The 22,453-nt window shown below is 44.5% G+C and overlaps 1 protein-coding gene across 5 annotated transcripts in view; it reads left to right on the forward strand.

Moving 5' to 3' along the window:
* The window catches only part of IDE (insulin degrading enzyme), a 111,255-nt gene that overhangs the window by 9,995 nt on the left and 78,807 nt on the right, over positions 1 to 22,453 (forward strand). For all 5 annotated transcript variants that reach the window (XM_070752389.1, XM_070752388.1, XM_070752387.1 and 2 more), the window contains 6 exons: positions 1,605 to 1,789; positions 6,984 to 7,191; positions 8,612 to 8,781; positions 15,390 to 15,512; positions 17,311 to 17,423; positions 17,649 to 17,811. In XM_070752389.1, the coding sequence (XP_070608490.1) occupies positions 1,630 to 1,789; positions 6,984 to 7,191; positions 8,612 to 8,781; positions 15,390 to 15,512; positions 17,311 to 17,423; positions 17,649 to 17,811 (937 nt within the window). In that variant the 5' untranslated portion in view covers positions 1,605 to 1,629. The remainder of the gene's footprint in view (positions 1 to 1,604; positions 1,790 to 6,983; positions 7,192 to 8,611; positions 8,782 to 15,389; positions 15,513 to 17,310; positions 17,424 to 17,648; positions 17,812 to 22,453) is intronic.

The raw sequence follows: 22,453 nt of genomic DNA on the forward strand, positions 1-22,453 counted from the left end.
CGCCGCCCGTCCTTCGCCCGCCGACCCCGTTGCTCGCGCCTGGGGTTTCCTGGGGAGCGCGCGCGTTGCTGGGGCCGCTCCCCAGCTGGGGAGCGGAGCCGGGGGTTTCTCCAAGCGCGCGCGTGTTGCTGGGGCCACTCCCCAGCTGGGGAGCAGATCTGGGGTTTCCCCAAGTGCGCGCGCGTTGCTGGGGCCGCTTCCCAGCTGGGGAGCGGAGCCGGGGTTTCTCCAAGCGCGCGCGCGTTGCTGGGGCCGCTCCCCAGCTGGGGAGCGGATCTGGGGTTTCCCCAAGCGCGCGCGCGTTGCTGGGGCCGCTTCCCAGCTGGGGAGCGGAGCCGGGGTTTCTCCAAGCGCGCGCGCGTTGCTGGGGCCGCTCCCCAGCTGGGGAGCGGATCTGGGGTTTCCCCAAGCGCGCGCGCGTTGCTGGGGCCGCTTCCCAGCTGGGGAGCGGCCCCAGCAACGCGCGCGCGCTTGGGGAAACCCCGGCTCCGCTCCCCAGCTGGGGAGCGGCCCCAGCAACGCGCGTGCGCTTGGGGAAACCCCAGATCCGCTCCCCAGCTGGGGAGCAGCCCCAGCAACGCGCGCGCGCTTGGAGAAACCCCGGCTCCGCTCCCCAGCTGGGGAGCAGCCCCAGCAACGCGCGCGCGCTTGGGGAAACCCCAGATCCGCTCCCCAGCTGGGGAGCAGCCCCAGCAACGCGCGCCCGCTTGGGGAAACCCCGGCTCCGCTCCCCAGCTGGGGAGCGGCCCCAGCAACGCGCGTGCGCTTGGGGAAACCCCAGATCCGCTCCCCAGCTGGGGAGCAGCCCCAGCAACGCGCGCGCGCTTGGAGAAACCCCGGCTCCGCTCCCCAGCTGGGGAGCAGCCCCAGCAACGCGCGCGCGCTTGGGGAAACCCCAGATCCGCTCCCCAGCTGGGGAGCAGCCCCAGCAACGCGCGCGCGCTTGGGGAAACCCCGGCTCCGCTCCCCAGCTGGGGAGCGGCCCCAGCAACGCGCGCGCGCTTGGGGAAACCCCAGATCCGCTCCCCAGCTGGGGAGCAGCCCCAGCAACGCGCGCGCCCTTGGAGAAACCCCGGCTCCGCTCCCCAGCTGGGGAGCGGCCCCAGCAACGCGCGCGCGCGCTTGGGGAAACCCCAGCTCCGCTCCCCAGCTGGGCAGCGGAGCTGGGGTGTCCCCGCGCGTGCCGCCCGCCCACCCACGCCGTTGCTCGCGCCGCCGCTGGGGTCTTACGGGGCAAGAGTGGGAAGACCCAGGGAAGCCGCCCAGCTTCCCAGCTGGGGAACTCCACCATCTACGCATGCGTGGCCATAGAAAAAAAGGCACACATGCGCAGATGGTGGAGTTTACTTCCGGGTTGAAAACTCGCGAAATAGCCCTTTCGCGATGCTTGAGGACGCGAAACTCGAGGGTTCACTGTACTTCTGAAGGCTGTCTCTTGGGAGATAATGGACTTTCTTGTGCAATTGGTTAACTCTTATAAGAACAGACTGCTGAACTAGGCCAGGGTCTGATGTCGCAGGACACTGCTTATATTCTTATGTTTGTAATATTACCTTAAATTATTTGAATTTCAATTTTTCCTGATATCTCCCTGTTTTCTTTAGGCTTCCGCAAGAAACATACTACAAAATGCATGATCTTGCTATCAAAAGAATAACAAATGAAATTATCAAATCACCTGAAGATAAACGAGAATATCGTGGATTAGAATTTGCAAATGGCATCAAAGCAGTGCTTATCAGTGATCCCACTACTGACAAATCTTCAGCTACACTAGATGTGCACATAGGTAATTAATCATTTTGTTTTTGTTACAAAATGTTACAAAATCTCTTATTTACATGACTTAAGTAGAATGATAAGTTTGCTTGGAAATTTCACTAATATTTTCCCTCCAAGAGGCAATAGTTCAAATTAGGATTTAGTCAGATTGGTATGTTGACGTGGCACAGCCTAAAGATTTTCATGTTCTTTATAAATTTATAGGTAGCAAAGGACCAGTAAGAAATTAGATTAAAAAGTAATTATAGGTTACAGGAAATAAAACAGCAAGCAGGAAGAAAGTAAAATGGTAATAATAGAAATGGTACTGTAATAGTAGTAGTAGTAGATCCAGCAACTTCTAATTGTGTTTACTGTGCTATAGAATTTTGCTTATATTTTTCAAAATGCTTGCAGAGAATGAAATAACCCACCAAGATAATACAACTTTTCTAAATATTTTCCTTTAATTTTTATGTAAAATAAAGTTTTGATTGACTTTCACGCAATTTAGTTAACATTTGTTTTTGCCGTTTCAAATGCTCACATATCTTCACCTTTGATTTCTTAATAGTATATATTTCTGTGACTTCAGTGGATATTTACAAGGGAGAATAGTCTGAAGAAATTGTTAGTATCTCATATTTCCAGCATGACTTAGTTACAGAGTATATATATATATATAGACCTTTATTTCAGTCAAAGACCATCAATATAATATTAATACAGTGGTACCTCAAGATACGAACCCCTTGTCTTACGAACAACCCGAGATACGAACCCGGGGTTCAGAAAATTTTTGCCTCTTCTTACGAACTTTTTTCGTCTTACGAACGCCAAACCCGAACTTCCGGGTTCGGCATTCCGGAGGCTGCTGGGAAGCCCCGCAGCCCGGCTGTCACCTTTTAAAATAGCCGGGGGGCTTCCCAGCAGCCTCCCGAAGCCGAAGCCGGAAGTTTGGGTTTGGCGTTCGGCTTTGGGAGGCTGCTGGGAAGCCACCCGGCTGTTTAAAAAGGTGACAGCTGGGCGGCGGGGCTTCTTGGCGGCGGTGGCGGCAGGTTGGTAAGACGGAAAATGTTCGGGAGGCTGCTTTGGGTTTTTGGCTGGGAGGGAGGGCAGGAGGTCCGGCGCTGGGGGAGGGAGTCAGGAAGGTCCTCCTGCTCCCCCCCTCAGCGAAAAACATAAAGACGGTCTGCCGCCGCATGACAGGCAGGGCGGAGCAGCGTGGAGCAAAGGGAGTCTGAAACCGCCAGCGGCTTCAGCTTCCCATTGCTCCGCGGGCGGCAGCAGACCGCCTTTGTATTTTTGGCTGGGGGGGAGAAGCAGGAGACGCAGGATCGGGCCGGCGGCGGGTGCGGGGAGAGGCAGCAGGTCTGCATCCTGGGCAGGCGGGCGGCAGGCGAGGAGGCGCGACCGAGCGGGCCCGGCTCCGGCTAGGACGGGGCGGGCAGCGGCTGGGCGCGGCGGCGAGGGTGCGTCCAACTCGGGGCTGGTGGCGCCCGACGCAGCGGGGAACATCAACGTGGGAGGCAGGAGAGGACCAGGCAACCGGAGCAGCGCCGCCGCCGCTCCCGGCTTGGTTTCCCTGGCCGCCGCAGGCAACGCGCGCTGCGATCTTCCGGGCCGGCCAGGCTCAGTGACGGAAGGCCGGGGCTTGATCTGCTGAGCCTCGCCGGCCCAGAAGATCGCAGCGCGCGTTGCCTGCGGCAGCGAGGGAATCCGAGCCAGGAGCGGTGGCGACGTTGCTCCCAGCTTCGCTTCCCTCGCCGGCGCAGGCAACGCATGCTGCGATCTTCCAGGCCGGCCAGACTCAGCGGATCAAGTCCGGCCCCTTTCGGCCGAGCCTCCCGGGCCAGGCAGCTGCCTTCCGTCACTGAGCCTCGCCGGCCCGGAAGATTGCAGTGCGCGTTGCCTGTGGCGGCGAGGGAAGCCAAGGTGGGAGCAACGTCGCCGCTGTTCCTGGCTCGGCTTCCCTCGCCGCCGCAGGCAACGCGTGCTGCGATCTTCCGGGCCGGCCAGGCTCAGCGGATCAAGCCCGGCCCTTTTCGGCCAAGCTTCCCGGGCCAGGCGGCTGCCTTCCATTACTGAGCCTCACCGGCCCGGAAGATCGCAGCGCGCATTGCCTGTGGCGGCGAGGGAAGCCGAGCCAGGAGCGGTGGCGACGCTGCTCCGGTTGCCTGGTCCTCTCCTGCCTCCCACGCTGATGTTCCCCGCTGCGTCGGGCGCCGCCAGCCCCAAGTCGGATGCACCCTCGCCGCGCCCAGCCACTGCTCGCCCCGTCCTAGCTGGAGCCTGAGCCGGGCCTGCTCGGTCGCGCCTCCTCGCCCGCCGCCCGCCCGCCCGCCCAGGATGCAGACCTGAAAAACGTGGAGGCTGGTGAACAAAGGCCAGAACTTTCGGCTTCTGGGTGGATGGGAGGAGCTAAGCGGCCGGAGGAATCAATGCTGCTGGGCTGGCAACATCTCCCCAACGTAAAAAGCCGCTGGGCTGGCTTAGCTCCTCCTGTCCAGCCTGAAGCTGAAAGAAAAACATGGAGGCTGGTGAACAAAGGCCAGAACTTTCGGCTTATGGATGGATGGGAGGAGCTAAGTGGCCGTAGGAATCAATGCCACCCGAAGCCGAAAGAAAAACGCGGAGGCTGCAGGAGTCGGGACGTGTGGAAGAGGTCCGCGGGAGAACTGGGGGGACCCCAGCCCACGCCTGCTGCTTGCTCTCCCGGAAAGACCCCAGCCCACACCTTCGGGAGCTTCCCAGCCGGGTCCCTTCCACGGGGCAGTGGCCACGGCTCCCCCCAGTTCTCCTACTGACCCTTTCCACACACCCACACCATCCCCAGCCTCCGCGCCGCCGGTTGGCTGTCATCTTCTAAAGAAGCAAGAAGAGGAGGAGGAGCTGGGCGCCGGTGGTGGTGGAGGAAGGCGCCCAGCTCCTCCTTCTCTTCTTGCTTCTTTAGAAGATGACAGCCGGCCAGCGGCGCGGAGAATGTGGCCCGGAGGCTGGGAGGGAGGCGGAATACAGGAGGAGGAGGAGGGAGGCCAGGAGGGAGAGGGGGAAGGAGGGAGGGAGGAAATCAGACCGCCCGTGCGTTTCCCTCCCTTCCCTTTCAGTCATTGCAAGCCGGACAGTAACTGTTGACTTTTCCGTTAATCCACCCACGAGGCTCCCTCCGGGCAGCCTGCGCTGTCTCCCCCAATCTCCCCCCCTCCACCGACACCCGAACAAAATCCGAATGCCGGCGGAAATGAGGCAAAAGGGGTGAATTTTGGGCTTGCACGCATTAATCGTTTTTCCATTGATTCCTATGGGAAACTTTGTTTCGTCTTACGAACTTTTCACCTTACGAACCTCCTCCTGGCACCAATTAAGTTCGTATCATGAGGTATTACTGTAATAATTTTTTAAAAAGAAGAAGAAAATACCAGAAAAACAGAACATCCAAGAACCGTTTCAGATTCTTAGAATCTAGACATTTTAGTATCTCTTTGACCATAGTAGCAGATTCTTGGGTGATAAATGTAATCCTTGACTTACAACAGTTCGTTGACCATCCAAAGTTGGTCGTTACCCAAGTCAACATAGACATGCTAGGTTTTGAGGGTCTTGGACATCTGGAGACAAATGAGTTACATAATTCATGACTTTTGGCTGAGCAACCAAAATTGACCCATTGTAAATATACAAGAGATGTACATATTTCGCTATGAAGGCACACATTTGCGACGAATCCCCACTGCTGCTGCGCAGAATCTGGCCACCTGTGCTGTAATTATGGCCTGTTCATCTTTAAGCAGCCACTGGAGATAGGTAATGTCTAAGTGGCTAGGATACCTTGCAATTAGTGGTAAAATATGTTTTTCCTAATGTCTGTTTAAAAGGAGCATCTCAGGAGCATGTGTCCCTCAGTCTCCACCTGTCCCGAGCCACAAGCAATGTTCCCTCTAATTTTTTTTCAGTGTGGGGGGAAAAGTATAGTGTCTGAGCGGCAGTCCCTTCAAGACTGGGCGGCATAGGAGTCAATAAACAAACAAACAAACAAACAAATAAAATAAAATGAAATAAAATAAAAATATTTTAAATTCATGAATTTATTTTCTTTCTCTCTTTCTCTCTTCCTTACTACCATTCTTTTTCTTTCTTTCCTTTCTCTCTTTTCCTTCCTCTCTCTTTTTTCTATGTTTCTCTTCCTCTCTTCCTCCCTCCCTCTTTCCCCCTCTCTTCTTTCTCCCTCCCTCCCTCCCTCCTTCCCTCTCACTCTTTCCCTCTCTTTCTCTTCCTCCTTTCCTTTCTATTTTTCTTTCTTTCTTCCTTCCTCTGTTTTTTCTCTCTCTTTCTCTCTTCTTTTTTTTCTGCCCTGCAACACCACTCACGCACACAAATACGTTTTGTGCGCCACGGGGCGGTCAGCTGCAAGCAGAAGCTCCAAGACGGTGGCACTGGCGGCAGCGGGTCACCGTACATTGCTGCCGTTGCGCATTGGCACGGGGCTGGCACGAGGTGCCAGCCCCATGCCCAGCGCAGCGCCAGCATGTACGGCATCCTGCAACACATCCAGACGCCGCCGTCAGTGCCTTGCAGCCAGCCGCCCCACAGCTACTGCTCAGTGCTGCTGCTGCCGGTGCCCTCCCGCTCGACCCACACTTGGCAGCGCCACCTTTGCTGCCTGCCCTGCTGCCCTGCACCTACCAGAGCTGCCTGGTGCGGCCGAAGCACAGGGTGGAGTAGGCGGCTGCGGCTGCTCCAGGCCCGCCCCCGAGCTGAGCTTCCTTCGGCTTCCTTGGAGGTGGCAGGTGAACTTTGCAGCTTTGCCTCCAAGGAAGCCAAAGGAAGCTCAGCTCGGGGGCGGGCCTGCAGTAGCCGCCGCCGCCTACTCCACCCTGCACTTCGGCCGCACTGGGGCCAAGTAAGCCAAGGCTAGGTCTGTCACCCCCTAGGCCCACGCAGCTTAGAGGTAACAGTGACCACAAGGGCAAAATCTTTCAGTGGATGGTATTCTTTTGTACTTGCCGTACAAAACGGCGGATGGAAGCGCACGGCACCGTATAAGAGCAAATGATAAATGATTTCATATGTTGATCTTTTTTGAAATAAGTCAAGTTTCTTACTCCACATTGATTTAATTACAACTTTCCTGTTTTTAAAAAATCAGTCTAATTGTAAAAGTTTGACAGCATTTCTTCAATAAAACTTAAACATTTATAATATTTATTTTTTCTTTCCATAAGGATCATTATCTGATCCCATTAATATTCCTGGATTAAGCCATTTTTGTGAGCATATGTTATTTTTGGGAACTAAAAAATTCCCAAAAGAAAATGAGTACAGCCAATTTCTCAGTGAACATGGAGGGAGTTCAAATGCTTTTACCAGTGGAGAACACACCAACTACTATTTTGATGTCTCACATGAACACTTAGAAGGTGCTCTAGATAGGTAAGCATATCATAATTATTTAACAAGTATATTGTTAATCACTGTGATTTTTATTGGGAATAAAAGTTTTACTTAATGTACTCTGTACTTTAAGTTATAATTCCTTTTCATGCAACTTGGAAAATATTGAATTTTGCAAATAAAGGAAAATATATGTATCTCAAGATAATATTGAAGGATCCAATCTGAGTCGATCACCAGGACCAAAGGTTTATTCTTCTAAGCTTTAGGGCACATGCTGGAGCTCATCCACATGAGGATGGTAGGATGGGCTACAGTACAAGCCCTAAAGAATAAAGATTTTGGTCCCAGTGACCAGCTCAAATTGGATGCTGCTACATTAATTTTAATCTTACTACAAGAAGCGCTTCTATGGACGGTGGAAGATATCTTTACTCAAGTTTCTATTCTATCACTAGGCAGCCCTGTCTAGTTTAATTTTTATTGATTCTTGTTAGATTAAAAAATCCAACCCCAAATAATCCCAGGTTTGCTATGATATATATTTCAATAGTTGCTTTCTGGTTTTTCAATTGGTTGGGTTTTATGTGTCTCTATCTATCTATGTATCTTATCATTACATTTTACTAGGTAAACTAATAAAGAATGGATTATTCCAAAATCTGCTTCATCGTTTTTGATTTCTTTACCAAGTTGCATAGTGAAAAAAATTTTAAACTTCACAATTGGTACAAATTCAGTTAATCTAGTAAAGAGATAGCCTCCATGGAGTTTGGTTATTTCTGCTTTTCTGAAGTAATCCTGAAATAACATTAAAATTCCGTGAGACCAAATTTAGGTCCACCCACATATTTGGCCACATTCGTGTCTCTATTGGGTTTGCATGGAGAAGATGCTATGGAAATGTCCAAAACATTGTCGGATGAGAGCTACAGGTGGATGTTTGTGTGCTGCACCTTCCAAGACTTCCTTTTGTGTGCCAGCAAGGTTCCTTTTTGCACATGGGCTGTGTTGTTCTTTTGGCAACACACCTGGCTGGCAGACACCTGGCTGGTGTACATGGTGTCACAGCTGAGGATATCTTTCACACAGGTCATTTTTTGTATGCAACCCAGGTTATTTTTTCATTAAATGTATGCTATGCTCCATGTGGGTTGCATATGCCCTTCCCTTTCTAACCTAACTTAAATTCTTAAATTGATAATTGGTGTTCCACAAAGTGAATTACAGTGAAGAAATTACTTAGTGGTTATTCTGTGATTTCCAGCTGCAGTGGTCCTACTGAGTAAATGAATAGAGACATAAGCAGAGGTTAAAATCAAGGATGAACTAAAGTTATCCATCCTGAATGAAAATCTAAAGCTACTTTCATACTTATACTGTATATTATTTTAAACTTTAAAAATATCATTGTATTTCAGTACATTAATTTGGAAAATATGGGAATTTCTTTGTATAGGTTTGCCCAATTTTTCTTGTGCCCTCTGTTTGACGAAAGCTGCAAAGATAGAGAAGTAAATGCTGTTGATTCTGAGCATGAGAAGAATTTAATGAATGATTCATGGAGACTATTTCAGCTAGAAAAGGCTACTGGAAATCCTAATCATCCATTTAGCAAATTTGGGACAGGTAATTAAGAATGCAATTTTATATTATTTGGTCCAAATATGATTCCTCATATTTCTAAATATTTATTTATGCAGATGTTGTAGAATCTTATTGATGATGCAGGCTTTACAATTATGGTAATTACGTAAATTTCCTTGATTCAGCAATAGAACTGACTTGTCAGAATAGAACAGAAAGGGACCTTAGAGGTCTTCTAGTCCAACAGCCTGCTCAAACAGGAGACCCCATGCCATTTCAGACAAGGTACAGTTCAGTCTCTTCTTAAAAGCCTCCAGGGATGAAACATCCACAACTTCTGAAGGAAAGCTGTTCCTTCCTGGGTAGTTTTGATCACTGTTAGGAAGTTCCTCCTTAATTCCAGATTGCTTCTCTCCTAGATTAGTTTCCTTTTTTCCCCTTGTTTTGCCTTCTGGTGCTGGAAAATAAGTTGACACTCTCTTTTTTGCAGCTGCTCCTAAAATACTGTAATACTGCTATCATATCACCCCTAGTCCGTCTTTTCTCTAAACTAGCCATATCCAATTCCTGCAGCCCTTCTTGATATTTTTCAGTCTCTAGGCCTTTAATCATCTTAGTTTATCTTCTCTGCCCTTTTCCCAAAGTCTCAACATTTTTTTTTGTAACGTGGTGACCAAAACTGGATGCAGTATTCCAGGCATGGCCTTGTGAGCTTTTCTGGGATGTTTGCTATTTCTGCCAGCTTAGTGTAATCTGTAAATTTGATGAGTTCCCCTTTTGTTCCCTCTTTTAAATCATTTATGAAGATATTGAAGAGTACTGGTCTTAAGATAGAACCTTGTGGTACCCTGCTGCTTACTTCCCTCATGTATATGCTATTAAGAACTACTGATCAAGTACAGTTTGTCAGCCAGTTATATATCCATCTGGTGGTGATGTCTATCCCACATTTTTCTCACCAAGTAGTAGGCAGTGGTCTACTTTGTCAATGCATTAGAAGTCTAGGTACACTCTATCCGCAGCATTTGAGGTCTACTAATTTAGTCACTTTGTCAAAGAATGAGATAAGATTGGTTTCGCACCAATCTTATCAAAACCAATTTTATCAAAACCAATCTTATCAAAACCAATTTTATCAAAACCATGCTGGCTCTATTCATCATGATCAGACAGGTATTTTCTTATCATTCTCCATCCTGGGGGGGAACCAGCCTTCAGAATGGGTTATCCTTGACCAATCATCTGGAATATAAGTCACTCATTTGCATAATTGCTAGGAGCCGCCCTATAAAACCCCAGATGTGACTTGATCCTTCAGAAGATAGGTCGTGGTTATTGATTCAATAGAGGACAAGCTTTATCTTTCCTCTGATAGGTAGAATAGCATCAGACAGATGGTAAATCAGGTATTGGGGAAATGGAAGTCCTCCTTGGGCATCCTTCCTTCTCTTTTGGGGAAGATGATCTCATGTATAAACATCACCCCTTGGGCTTGACTTCATGTCAAGGAATCCAATGGTTCCTGCTGCCTTTCCAGAAAGCAGGACAGGGTACAGCTCACATCAGAGTTTCCCTCTCCCAACAGCTAGGAGCGCCCTCTCCTGGTGGATTTCCTCAGCTATTTCCTTGGGAAGTTCCTTTTGCACTCCTACCTGAACAGTAGTGACAACAGATGCCAGTCTAACGGGCTGGGAAGCTCATGTCAGGGGTCCATGGCCCAGAGCCAATGGTCACCTTGAGAAGCCTCACCCTCAATCACCTTGCCCTCAAACTTTTTGACAGTTCGTCACGAAATCCAATGTCATAGTGCTGACAGACAACATCTCCACAAAGACACAGATCAGCCGTCAGGAAAGGACCCATTCCAGGTCCCTTCAGTCAGAAGCCAGGAAGATGGGGCTGTGGGCAGAGAAACATCTCCTCTCCCTAACCTTGGAGCACATCTCAGAAATTCACAATTTGCAGGCAGACTGGCTCAGCTGTGTCCCAGTGGATCAGGCAGACCTATTCCTCCAGATCTCCCAGGGATTTGGGACCCCTCTCATCGACCTCTTCACAACCCACAAGAACACTAATCTATCAAGGTACATCTCCCGCTTTCTCTCTCCAGGACTAGAACAGATAAACGGGCTCCGGAGCACGTGGCTCCAGGCCCTCCAATATGCATTTCCCCCACTTCCAGTGATACCAGAGCTCTTTCAGAAGCTGCTGACAAAATGGGGGGAACTCATACTCATAGCACCGTTTTGGCCTTGGGCCTGGTTTGCAGACCTCCAACCACTCTCAGTCGCAGTCATAGCAATTGCCTCCTTCAATGGACATGCTCACTCAGGAAGCCCTACGGCATTTGGATCCAGTCTGGTTACAGCTGACTGCATAGAGAGTGAGCAGAGCGACCTAAAACGCCAGGAATACGATCAGGATGTTATCTTCATTATGCAGGCAGTTCACCACCCTTTCACCAACCGCATCTATTCTGCTACATGGAGAACTTTCTGCACATGGTGCTCTAAAGAGGGACTTTCCTCAGATCGCGTTCCTCTTCCTAAGCTATTAAGATTCCTAAAAAACATGGTCTCAACAAGGGCTTAACCCTGAATACCCTTTGTAGGCAGACAGCGGCACTTTCAGCAGTCCTGTCCTGTGAACAATATGAGTCACTCTCTCGGGATCCAGTCATCCATCGATTCCTCAAGAGGGCGTCCAACTTGCACCACCCAGTAATCCATCGATACCCAGCCTGGAGTCTACCGCATGCCGAAGTCCCTCATGGAACCTCCCTACGAACCCCTCTGCAAAGCCCTGCTAAGATACCTCTCAATTTAGGTAGCCTTCTTGGTGACCATTACTTCAGCCCATCATATCTCTGAACTGGCAGCTCTTTCCATCAGATGGGACTTGTGCATTTTCCAACCAGACAAGGTAACTCTGCGACTCGACCCTTCCTTCGTCCGTAAGGTAAATTCAGTTTTTCACAGATCACAGTAACTGTTGTTGCCTTCCTTTTGTGCTCGGCCAATACATCCCTCTGAGCGATGATGGCACACCCTGGATCTGTGCAAAGCCCTCAAGTTATACCTAGATCGCACCAGGGACCTCAGAAGGATGGAAGCGATCTTCATAGGCTTCCCCCTCAATCCCTAGGAACACGAGCATCATCAGACACCCTAGGGCACTGGATCAGGAACACGATAAGCAAAGCTTATGAACTAGCAAACTTTCAGCCCCCATGGGCATCACAGCTCACTCCACCAGGAAGGCAGCTATGTCCATGGCCTGGAACACACTTGAAGAAGTTTGTCGAGTGGCAATGTGGGCACAACTGTCTCAGTTCATTCAACACTACAAGATAGACTCTTACGCATCAGCTGAAATTGCCTTTGGCAGGAGAGTGCTACAGCAAGTAGTGGACGTTCATTAGATTGCAAGATCACTCTACACCCCCTGGGACTTCTGCTTTGGTAAGTCCCATTCTGAAGGCTGGTTCCACACCAGGATGGAGAATTGGCATTGTAACCTTACCTGAATGCCTCTTCTCATCCAATGGAACCAGCCTTCAGTCCCTTCCCTTAAATTATACCCTTCTCTGTTGTATCCCCTCTTAAATCACTACCCCACAGCCACAGGGAGTGGAGGACCACTAAGTCTAAATAGGAGCCACACAGGAGTCTAATTTTAAGGATTTGTCATATCTGGGGTTCCTAGCAATTATGCAAATGACTGACTCAATCCTCCAGATGATTGGTTGAGGACAACCCATTCTGAAGGCTGGTTCCACTGCATGAGAAGTGGCGTTTAGGTAAGGGTATAAGCCTATTTTCTTTCTAATTCACTGACAATGAGACTAAGAAAAAAAGGAAGAGAATGAGAAATGGAAGAAATATCTAGCTATAAGTAATTGGAAAAACATAGAGTAAGTGATATCTAGTCCATCTATTCATCGACATTATGTATTATATCTACTAAATTATTAAAATCAAAGGATCTAAACCATAATTTAAGTTTATGATATGCATCATCTGCCTTCATGTCTTAGGTGTGCAGATTCTGGTGATAGTAAGTTTAGGGATTCATAAGTTATGACTAGCATCTTCAGTTTGACCTGAAAACAAACTGGCAATCAGGGTAGTGACCCAAATACTAGTGTGATATGATAACATTGGGCTGTTCTCATTAACAAGTAGGCAACTTCATTCTTCTGTACCAGTTGCAGTTTTCAGATTGTCTTCCACTACAACCCCTTATATTATCACGAAATGAGAAATATTTTTAGTACTTGTTCTAATAATAGATTTAATTGGGACATTAGCCAAAATTATGCAAAAGGTTCTCTCAGGTATGGCTTCCACATACTCTTTTGGGTAGGAGCTGTTAATTTAGGAGCCCCCAAAAATTAAGGATGAGTTCCTTCTGGTCTTAAGGTTGGTACTGTCTTGGAGTCAAGAAAGTCTGAATCAACTGCCACTTTATCCTTCTTGGGTTAGATCCTTGGAACAAACTTCCAGCAGATGTGGTTGGTAAATCCACAGTAACTGAATTTAAACATGCCTGGGATAAACATATATCCATTGTAAGATAAAATACAGGAAATAGTATAAGGGCAGACTAGATGGACCATGAGGTCTTTTTCTGCCGTCAGTCTTCTATGTTTCTATGTTTCTAAGTCATCCTGGTTTTCCATATCCAGCCCTTGTAATCTTCAGACATCAGGTCAAAACCTGCACTACTCCCATTCAGTATTATTGGCTAAAAGTTGGTTTTTGTTGTCTGTGCTAGTTGGAAAAATCTTTTAAGTTTTTTCTTAATATTTGCACTTTCAAAAACAAAGCAAAGCTAAATACCTGTATTGCAGGTCATTATATTGTTATGATAATTGTAGTCTGTAATCAAAGTGTGTGAAGGCTTGATGAGTTATACTTAATAACTGTTCTTAATTATATTCACACTTGAATATAATTACAACTGTTCATAAACAAAGTTAATTGTTTTATATTTCTGTGTTTTTATTTTAGGAAGTTGTCTTCACATTATTTATTTTATTGTTTATTGTCTTAGCTTTGCCATTATTATAGAATATCATAGGATTGATGAATTTATTTTGTATAGTAGTAATGGTTAAGACAACATGTTGGAAATAGATATTGTAGCCTTGGTTTCTCTTTTTCATTGCCAGAAAATTGTGGAAACATTACAGAGTTTCATGTTTAGACAATATATGTTTTTAAATTAAGTTCTAGAAATAGTTCTCCCTGCATTAGTACAGAAAAAATATTAAAATAATCATTGCCCCAAAATAAGTGAGTGAGCTGCAAGGATAGCCCACCACTGTTTATTCCCCAACCTTCCTTCTCTAGTCATTGCCTTCCATTTCATCCGAGGTTGTTAGGCTACCTGCCCAATCAGAAGGGACCCTCCCAAACAGGACATAAAAGTATACTTTTCTTTCTTTTTTTCATTTTACATTCATCAATTTAAAATTACTGTACAACGTTAAGACTTTTTAAGTGAAGATTTTTCCAGAGATAGTGGACTTTTTTTTGACAAACTGCGTGGCATTGGCAATAGTTCTGCCAGTATACTTCTTCTGGTCTAGCAGACAGAAATAAAAATAGAAAGTGTAGTGTCTTTAGACTTTTTACCTTTTTACCATACATTGTGGACAAAGGTGAAGAACGGATCCAGATAAATAGTGATTCTACTGATTCTAAAGCTAATTCCATTTCCAATGGATTGCAACATAGGAGACAAGTAGGTTATGGCAGTACAGAAGAACCCTTAATTTTTACCTCTACTTTTCCTTGACCAAGATATTTCAATGCATTGGATTGGGAAGGAATTTCACTTAGTTGGCTTAAGAAAAGACTGATTCATAATAACGAAGTTTTCTCAGATCTAGGAAGTTGGGGAGCCCTATCCATTTATGTGGCTTTGTCCAAGTGATCGTATTTTTTTAACTGTTTTTTTTAAGAAGCCTAAATCATTCCGAGGGCTTTTGGAGTCAGGCAGTATCAAAGTCCAATAAATAAATACTGAAATTACCAAATTATAGGTACAAATTTTCTTAACACATTAAGATCACAAAGCATAGCTTAATCTCAATTTTTAGTGAACACATAATAGGTTCATAGTTCTTATACCTTGAGAAATATGCTTAACAAACTAGGGTTTGACTATGTAAAAAGGAAACATTAACCAATTTCCTCTCTTTTGCTTTAATAAATTATGATTTTTTGAATCAGGAATACTGATTGACATGACATGTGCATAATACTTTTTCTTCTATTTGGATGTCAGGATGCTAATTAATGATCTTTGTCGGTAATGTAGAGATCAGTGCAAGATCACTTATTATATTTATTGGTGAAAAATTCAGTTTTACATTTTGCGTCACAAATCATTTTTCCTAATTCATATACATAAATTTAATGCACCTAACAGAACCACCACAATCTTATGGAAACATGCATAGGAGTTCCATGCCCATTGACTGTGAGATACCAAGGAGTTTTTTCCAAGCTCATGGGATGATCTGCTGAAAAATATACTCATCAACTTCCCATATGATTGTACAGTTTATGAGAACACATGCCTCTTTCCCTGCTATAACTTTTTTTCTCTAACATATTCTTTATTTTACTCTTGTTTTATAGGGAACAAGTACACTTTGGAAACTAGACCAAACCAAGAAGGAATAGATGTAAGGCAAGAGCTTTTGAAGTTTCACTCCACTTACTATTCATCAAATTTAATGGCTGTTTGTGTTTTAGGACGGGGTAAGAATGGCAAGAATTGAGAGAACTATTTTGAAATATTTAAATGATATTAATATTTTATATAATAATAAATCATTTAGGAAATTAAAGACAATCTTCATGTTCAGGAGTAAAATAAAAATCACATTTCTGGATATAACACACAAAAATATTAAAACACAGATGCAAAGCACTTGGTATTGTTTTGCAGATTTATTCTTTTCTGCCTTGTGGCTATTTGCATCACTGCACTTTCTCTAAATTCATGTCATATCACCTTAAAAAAAATAATGTTAGTGTATGATTATAAAACATGATTCATTGTATTGTTTCAATATAGTGATGTTTATGTGAGATTATTAACATTGTATTATTTAGGTAGCTGAAAGTCTTGAAAATAGGGAAAGGAAAGAAACAATTTTGGCAATATTAAGTAAAATTTAGAATATCAACATTATAAGTGTAAAACTATTTGGTTATTCATGTTAATAAAAAATAACTTCACGCACATCAAAGTATTGTTAATGTGATAATAATTTTAATCTAAAGTAAGTTTTAAACTGAAGTAATTTAAACAAATTGCTATTACAATTTCTGTTATATTGCTACATTATAGATATAGATTAATAAAAGGAAAAATATAGACAAATCAAATTTAATAAAGATAAAATATCTGAAAAGTTAAAAAAGAAAAAAGATGATGATGATGATAATAATAATAATAATATAATATAATAACTATTACTATTGGTTTTCCATTTGCACCTTTTAATACATTTGTTAATCATTGCAATATTTGTAGACACTCAGACCTATTTAAAAGTGAAACTATAAGTGGTTATGTTCATCATGCTGTGTAGTGTGTTTGGAAATTTGGCCTCCATTTTGTCATACAGTATTTTCTTTGTTCTGTCTCTGTATCATACTAAGAGTTTGTATATGTACTCTTAATAGATAGTCTTGATGTTATATGAGCATTTTAAATTCCGTGGGTTTTTTCCCTTAACATCCCTCCTTCCTTCTTAAGATATCATTTTATTTACTGTATTTTTCGGAGTATAAGACACACCAGAGTATAAGATGCACCTTAGTTTTGGTGGAGGAAAATAGGGGGGGAAATTTGCTTATTAGATATTTATCTGGCTAGCATCCTTAGTCTGGTCAGCTTCAGCACATTATTCTATCCCCTAGTTAGGGCTTTAAAACACCTTATTCTGAGCGAGTAGCAATGAAAGAGCTTGTAAGCCAATAAGAGCTGGGAAGATTGTTAGCATCCAGTTAGGGCTGGGGGAAAAAAGCTTCGAAAAAAGCTACATTCAGAATATAAGACACACCCAAATTTTCAGCCACTTTTAGGGAAGAAAAAGGTGTGTCTTAGACTTCGAAAAATGTGGTATATTATGCACTATAAAATATACTGACTGAATTCTGGATATAGAATTTCTTCAGTAAGAAATATCTTAAGTTTTTAGATGGGTGGTTAAAAGTTAGCCCCCTAGGACTCATTAAAAAGAGATTAAGTAATAAATGATCTTATTCTCCAATCATTGGTGTAGTCCACAGTCAGTGGGTTGACCTCCGTCCGTCAACCAATCAGGTTAACCCACTGACTGTGGACTACTCAGTCGATTGAGAATCACTATTCAGGTAAGGAAGTTCAATGGTTGATTTTGTATATTTTTCCAATAAGATATCTTCTAATGTATAAGAGTTACATTATGAGAATTTCCAATGCTAGAATTCTTGAAATTAAAATCCAACACACATAAAGGACCTGGAGTAAGTGATATTAGTAATTTCTTTTCATTCTTTTTTGCAGAAACTTTAGATGAGCTAACCAAACTGGTGGTAAAGTTATTTTCTGAAGTGAAGAATAAAAATGTTCCAATACCAGAATTCCCTGAGCATCCCTTCCAGGAAGAACATCTCCGAGTGGGTTTGAAACTTTCAATATTACACTTTTGTTAAACAGTAGATAGAACTAGATAGAACTGGATATTCTGTGAAAATCCTAAGTGGTGGTCATTGCATGCAAGTTTGACCATTTACTTTTGGAAATTATAAGAACTGTTCCTAAAGTTGATAGCTTTAATCCTTATCTTACAATGATAGAAAAAATAAATAAGGCTTTCCTCTTTTGTTTTTGAAATTTTACAGCAACTTTACAAGGTGGTACCGATTAAAGATTTTAGAAATCTTTATGTCACATTTCCAATACCAGATCTTCAGAAATACTACAAATCAAACCCTGGTCACTATCTTGGTCACCTTATTGGGCATGAAGGTCCAGGAAGTCTTTTATCAGAACTGAAAGCTAAAGGTAAGGCAATTCAAAGTTAGCTAATATGATACTTGCATTAAACTTGTTATTGTGGAAATGCTTCTGCAGATTGCCTTCATGCTCTTAACATATTTTATCACTCCTGCTCTTGGGGAAGGGTCTATGATTTGAGAAGTGTTAACAGAGGTCTAGAAGAATTAAAATAAGAGACTAGGATCCAAAAGCTCACTTGTATCTTTCTAATTGATATTACTTGTCCACAAATACCGTATATACTCGAGTATAAGCCGACCCGAGTATAAGCCGAGGCACCAGTTTTGCCACAGAAAAACTGGGAAAACTTATTGACCCGAGTATAAGCCGAGGTTAGAAAATGCAGTGGCTACTGGTAACTTATAAAAATGGAAACCAATAAAATTACATTAATTGAAACATCAGAAGATCACATGTTTTAGAATATTTATTTTAAAGAAAACCAGTAAACTAGCTCTGTAAATTTAAAACAGGATTCCTTCTCATCATCTCATCATTAATTGGATTTACATTATTGTTCTGTTTTTATATATGCTGTGAGCCACCCTGAGTCCTTGGAGAGGGGCGGCATACAGATCCAGTTAATTAAATAAATAAATAAATAAATAAATAAATAAATAAATCTATATCCAAACAGAGCTTCAGCATTAGCTGCTGTGAGGTTATCAGCATAGAAAACCAGATAGGTAGGTAGGTAGGTAGGTAGGTAGGTAGATGATAGATAAATAGACAGACAGACAGACAGACAGACAGACAGACAGACAGACTAGTGAGACAAGCAAAACTTGAAAAACACAGACAGCTCTTGTGGTTTTGTATCCTAAATATGCAGGTCCTATTAAGAATCAAACTCATTTTTAAAATATGTAAAATGCTTCCCCTCATACTTATTAATTGAAACTTGCCCTCAAACCCACTTTATAAAAGGCAACTTTTAAAGATCCACAAACACACTTTAGGAATTCCTGTCTAGCTCTTGCCTTATTAGTTCCTATCCAAGCAAGGATAGCAACTACCACAAAATACCATTTTTTAAACAGTTTAAATCCTTTCAAAGGAGTGGGAGGAGAATCTGACAGCAGGGGGCCTTTTTAATCCAACTAAGGGCAATGCAGAGAGAACAAGGAATAGTTACTGTAAACCTGTTGACAAATACACACAGGGAGTAAAAAAAAAAAGCCTCCAGGTTTTCAGCAAGAGGTAGCTGGCTTTTTTCACGGTGGGGGGGGGGAGAGGGGGCATACACACACACACACACACACACACACACACACACACACACACACGACCTCACCGGCTTCCCATTGCTTTTCCCCCCTCTCGGTTGGAGCAAATGGCTGCCTCCTTTGCTTGAGCCAGGGAGAAGGCACAAGCTCCAACCCTCCCACAGCTCCTATGGCGGCATGCCAGAGGGGACAAAAGCTGGTGCCTCCTCGCTCTGGCTCAAGCAATGGCGCCCTCTTGTGGTGACTTTGTCAATGACCCGAGTATAAGCCAAGGTTGTGTTTTTCAGCCCATTTTTTGGGCTGAAAAACTCGGCTTATACTCGAGTATATACGGTAAGCAAATTTCGATGCTTAATATATTTGACTGACTGCTATATTAAATTTGTGTCTGCTATCAAAAATGGATTCATCGAGCCTGATGCAATCAATCTTCTGAAAGTTCTTCCTTGGGAAATGTTATTTATGGTTATTGAATAATCACCTTCCTCAGCAAATATTCTTATGCTTATTTTGATTTGCTCCAAACTTCCATTGATTCTGGCCCAATTATTAGAGGTACCTTCTATATCAACAGATTCCCGCAGAATCATTTAGATGGTTCTCACTCCCTCTGTAGATCTTGCTTGCCTATAGCAAGTTGGTCAGTAGGCGTTTTGCCTTACCAGAAAACAAACTCAAGAAGCAAAAGGTTGTTCCTGCACATGTGGTTGATATTTCTAAAATAAAAAGGCAGAGTACTTCAATCTTCCATCATCCACACTTTGATTTCCCTACTATTACTATAGCTGCCTTCCTAGAGTGGGTTTGATTTTACTTTTCTTAATACTAAGAACCCTGGCCTTTTCAAAATCTGCCTATAGCTAAACCATGATGTTGTAGCTCTCCCTTTTAGAGCAAAGTAAGATATTTATTTATATTTTAATATCAAGATAGATAATTTGCTGAGTTCCATTCTTGGAGCTTTCTTCACAGGACCAAAAGGTGATTTTGGAGGAGATTTGGGGCGGCATAGGAAGCTTTTGGAGGGGTGATTTTGGAGGAGATTTGGGTGGCATAGGAAGCATCTGGAGGGGTGATTTTGGGAGCAATTTGGGGCAGCATAGGAAGCTTTTGGAGGGGTGATTTTGGGAGCAATTTGGGGTGGCGTAGGAAGCTTTGGGAGGGGTAATTTTAGAGAGTATTTGGGGTGGCATAGAAAGCTTTTGGACGGGTGATTTTGGGAGCGATTTGAGGCGGTGTAGGAAGCATCTGGAGGGGTGATTTTGGGAGCAATTTGGGGCAGCATAGGAAGCTTTTGGTGAGGTGATTTTGGAGGCAATTTGGGGCAGCGTAGAAAGCATCTGGAGGGGTGATTTCGGAGGCGATTTGGGACGGCATAGGAAGCATCTGGGGGGTGATTTTGGTAGTGAGATGGGGCGGTTGTGGGGAGTGGAGGAAGTGGAGTGCTAAAGGGGAAAGTGGCAGGGATATGGGGCAGCTGCAGAGAGCTTCTCCAATGCATGCCATTTTGGCCGCTGCTCGCAGCAGCAGCAGCCAAGAAAGAAGCACGGGTTCATAAGTAGAAAATGGTTCGTGAGTAGAGGCAAAAAATCTTGAACACACAGTTCGTATCTCAAAAAGTTCATAAGTAGAGGCGTTCGTAAGAAGAGGCACCACTGTATATATACAGTGATCCCTTCATTATCGCGAGGGTTCCGTTCCAAGACCCCTCGCGATAATCGATTTTTCGCGATATAGTGGTGCGGAAGTAAAAACACCATCTGCGCATGCGCACCCTTTTTTCCCATGTCCGCGCATGCGCAGATGGTGTTTTTACTTCCGCACCTGGGAAGACCCAGGGAAGGTTCCTTCGGCCGCCCAGCAGCTGATCTGCTCGGCAGCGCCGCAGCAGCGAGGAGCCGAAGATCGGGGTTTCCCCTTTGCGTGGGCGGCGGGGAAGACCCAGGGAAGGTTCCTTCGGCCGCCCAGCAGCTGATCTGCTCGGCAGCGCCGCAGCAGCGAGGAGCCAAAGATCCGGGTTTCCCCTTTGCGTGGGCGGCGGGGAAACCCGGATCTTCGGCTCCTCGCTGCTGCGGCGCTGCCGAGCAGATCAGCTGCTGGGCGGCCGAAGGAACCTTCCCTGGGTCTTCCCCGCCGCCCATGCAAAGGGGAAACCCCGATCTTCGGCTCCTCGCTGCTGCGGCGCTGCCGAGCAGATCAGCTGCTGGGCGGCCGAAGGAACCTTCCCTGGGTCTTCCCCGCCACCCACGCGCCGCTCGAGAGCAAGAGGGGGAGAGATAGAGAAAGAGAGAGAAGGAAAGAAAGAGATGAGAGAGGGAGGAAGAGAGTGTGAGAGAGGAAGAAGCAAGATAGAGAAAGAGAGAGAGAAAGAAAGATGAGAAAGGAAGAGAATGACGTCATCGGGTGGGAAAATATTTTTAATTAATATTTTTTGAAAAATCGCGATATAGCGTTTCGCGAAGATCGAGATCGCGAAAATCGAGGGATCACTGTATATGTTTTCGTAGATTTTCACGGGCACATGTATAAAGGTCTTGGCATATTCGGGTTTCTTCCCATGTAAGTTTCAGAGATTCCTGGTGGCGTTTCGACGAGGTCCCAGTCGTTCTGTGCTTTTGGCCTTGTGCTAGGGCGAACACAATATGTTCCAGTTTGTTTGCCCTAGCACAAGGCCGAAAGCACCAGCCTGAAGATGACAAGTGGGACCTCGTTGAAACATCGCCAGGAATCTCTGAAACTTACAGGGGAAGAAACCCTAAGGGGCTTCTAGGTCATCCATATCCAGGAACTCTGTAGGCTTCTACAATTTAAAAATAGAATAAAACAATTTTCGATAGATAAGATCTGCCAAGACTGAAAAAAATGGCTGCAAAATTAGATGGTTTAGAAGGGACCATGATCAGACATGTTGAACCAAAAATATACAAATGCCATGAAATCCTTGGTTCCCAAGGGTAAAGTAAAAAGCCATCATATTTCTCAGGAATATGTCATATCAGTTGTCTTCAATTTCAAACTAATAAAGGCACCTTACAATTTTAGTTCATCCTTTAGTGCCACATGTTTGATAACATAATCTGTTACTATGGAATGTATTTCTTCAAAACACAGAACTCTTCAAACCATTTGCATGAACATGATAGAAATCTGTTAATAGCACTTAAACTTGTATATCTATAGTGTATAACTTGTATCACTATAGTGCTTTACAGCACTCTTAAAGCGGTTTACAAATATTAGCATATAGTCCCCATCAATTGACTCCACCCAATCTCAGCTTCAAATTAAAAGAAAAGTTTGTCAAAATTTCAAGCAGCAATATTTCTATGCCTTGATTCCCTCTAATTTTCTTTGATATATTAGTAAAAGACTAAATATACTGTAGAACTTTTTGAATTACACCACCACCCAGCTGATTTTTT

Source organism: Erythrolamprus reginae, chromosome 5 (assembly GCF_031021105.1).
Source record: "Erythrolamprus reginae isolate rEryReg1 chromosome 5, rEryReg1.hap1, whole genome shotgun sequence".
Classification (NCBI taxonomy): Eukaryota; Metazoa; Chordata; class Lepidosauria; order Squamata; family Dipsadidae; genus Erythrolamprus; species Erythrolamprus reginae.